Source organism: Rhincodon typus, chromosome 37 (assembly GCF_021869965.1).
Source record: "Rhincodon typus isolate 14 chromosome 37, sRhiTyp1.1, whole genome shotgun sequence".
Lineage (NCBI taxonomy): Eukaryota > Metazoa > Chordata > Chondrichthyes > Orectolobiformes > Rhincodontidae > Rhincodon > Rhincodon typus.
Genome location: NC_063368.1, coordinates 10379115 through 10381396, shown reverse-complemented (window position 1 = coordinate 10381396; position 2282 = coordinate 10379115). Strand labels below are relative to the sequence as shown.

The window sequence follows — 2282 nt, the reverse complement described above, 5'->3', positions numbered from 1 at the left end:
ACAGCAACGTGCTTGACTTTTAACTGCCCTCTGGGCAATTAGGGATGGGTAATAAATGCAATGCACTCATTCTGTGAGCAAATAAAGAAATTCAGCCTACATCCCACCAGTTCCATACATGATTACTGGCTGTCAAAGGCAGAACAGGGGGAGACAATGGCCTACTGGTATTAATTGCTAGAATATTAATCCAGAGACCCAAGTAATGCCCTGGGGACCCAGTTTCAAATCCTGCCACAGCACATGATGAAATATAAATCCAAATCAAAAAAATCTGGAATTAAGCGTCTAATGAAACCATTGCCAATTGTTGGGAATAAAACCAATGTGGTTCAATTATGCCCTTCAGGGAAGAAATTCTGCCATCTTTAACCAGGTCTGGGCTACATGGGACTCCAGACCCACAGCAATGTGGATGACTCTTGACTGCCCTTTGGGCAATTAGGGATGGGTAACAAGTGCTTGCCAGGCATCATGTGAATGAATAAACAAAAAAAAAACTGCTAAAACTACAATGCCCATCAGTGAGAAGCACAGAAACGTACACCCAATAACCAAACAGCCTCCTCAGTAAACTAAACAAATCCAATTTAAAACAAGGCACACTTTACATGTGTACTAGCTACAGTAAGAGGTGTTGATTTCAAGGCTGGGGCTGGGGATTGGCTGAAATGACCAAGAGGTTGAATATTAAAATCTGTAAGAACTGCAGATGCTGTAAATCAGAGACAGAAGTGGAAATTGCTGGAAAAGCTCAGCAGGTCTGGTAGCATGCGTGGTGAGAAATCAGTTAACACTTCAGATCCGGTGACCCTTCCTCGGAACCTGAGGACTAACTGGGAGTAAAGTTGTTTTTGTGCCACAGGGTTTGGGGTGCATCAACAGACCCCAAAATGGCATTAACTTATGCATTTAATTTAAATTAAAGTTTAATTTATATTTGAGATTGCTTTGAACTTTTTGGATGTTTCTCTTCTTTACAGTGAGATGTGGGCTAGCATTTGTCGTCCATTCCTAATTGTCCTTGACTATGGGGGGGCACGGTGGTCCTGTGGTTAGCACTGCTGCAACAATTGGATTACAGTATACAGTATATAGTTTTCCTTATTAAAGAAGAAAGGGTCTAAATGCATTGGAAGCAGTTCAGAGAAGGTTTACTAGTCGAATTCCTGGCATGGGTGAGATATCTTACAAAAAAAAAGTTAGACAGACTGGGCCTGTAGGTGGTATGCATTGGAGGTTAGAGGCTCAGGGTGGCTCAGTGGTTAGCACTGCTGCCTCACAGCAGCACCAGCGACCCGGGTTCAATTCCACTCTCGGGCGATTGTCTGTGTGGAGTTTGCACATTCTCCCCGTGTCTGCGTGGGTTTGTTCTGGGTGCTCCAGTTTCCTTCCATAGTCCACAGATGTGCAGGCTAGGTGGATTAGCCTTGGTAGATTAGCCTTGGTAGATGTGTGGTTATGGGAACAGGGTGGAGGTCTGGGTGGGATGCTGATCGGAGGGTGAGTGCGTATCTTGATGGGCTGAATGGCCTGCTTCCACACCATAAGCATTGTATCGTTCTATGAACGGAGTGCCTCACTAGGGCAGTTAAGAGGGCAATTGCTGTGTTCTGGGGGTCACGTGTCGACGGGGTAAGAACAGCAGATTTCCTTCCCTGAAGGAGAATTTGTGGAGCAAAATGACATTCTATGATAACCAATATGTGTCACTATTACTCTCACTAACTTCCAATTCCAGATTTTATTACAGCAAACCTCTTATCCCACATAATCCATGTAAAAACAGACACTAAGTAACAGAAATGCAATGCAGGGGGCACACTCATCACTGTTATACTTTAATTACAGCATAAAATCACTTTAATAATAACGCAACTAAATAAAACGTACCAGCAAAGAACCTTCTCACTCGCGCCCTCAACCAAACATCACAGAAATCACCATAACATAGTAAACTTTGCGGTCTTTAAGGGATATAATTTTGCCGGTTTATCAAGAATGCCAATTCATAAAGTGCCGGTTAAAACCAAGTTTGCTAATAATTAAAATCAGACTGCACCCCAGCTGCCATGATATGATTTGAACCCAGATCCCAAGAACATTAGCTTGGGCCTCTGTATGGATCACTAGTCCAGTGACATCACCAATATTCCACCGTCTCTCCCTTGAAGGAGCAGACTATGAGCTTATTTTGCTCGTCTGTGTCTCTGTAAGAGAAAAAGAGAGAGAAAAAGAGAGAGAAAAAGAGAGAGAGAAAAAGAGAGAGAGAAAAAGAGAGA

General features: G+C 43.1%; 1 protein-coding gene across 1 annotated transcript in view; it reads right to left on the bottom strand.

Annotated features, from left to right (window-relative positions):
* Positions 1 to 2181: 2181 nt before the first annotated feature.
* The window catches only part of LOC125487132 (transmembrane protein 184B-like), a 31602-nt gene continuing 31501 nt past the window's right edge, over positions 2182 to 2282 (bottom strand). The window contains exon 4 of the mRNA XM_048617352.1: positions 2182 to 2210. Coding sequence (XP_048473309.1) covers positions 2182 to 2210 — 29 coding nt within the window. The remainder of the gene's footprint in view (positions 2211 to 2282) is intronic.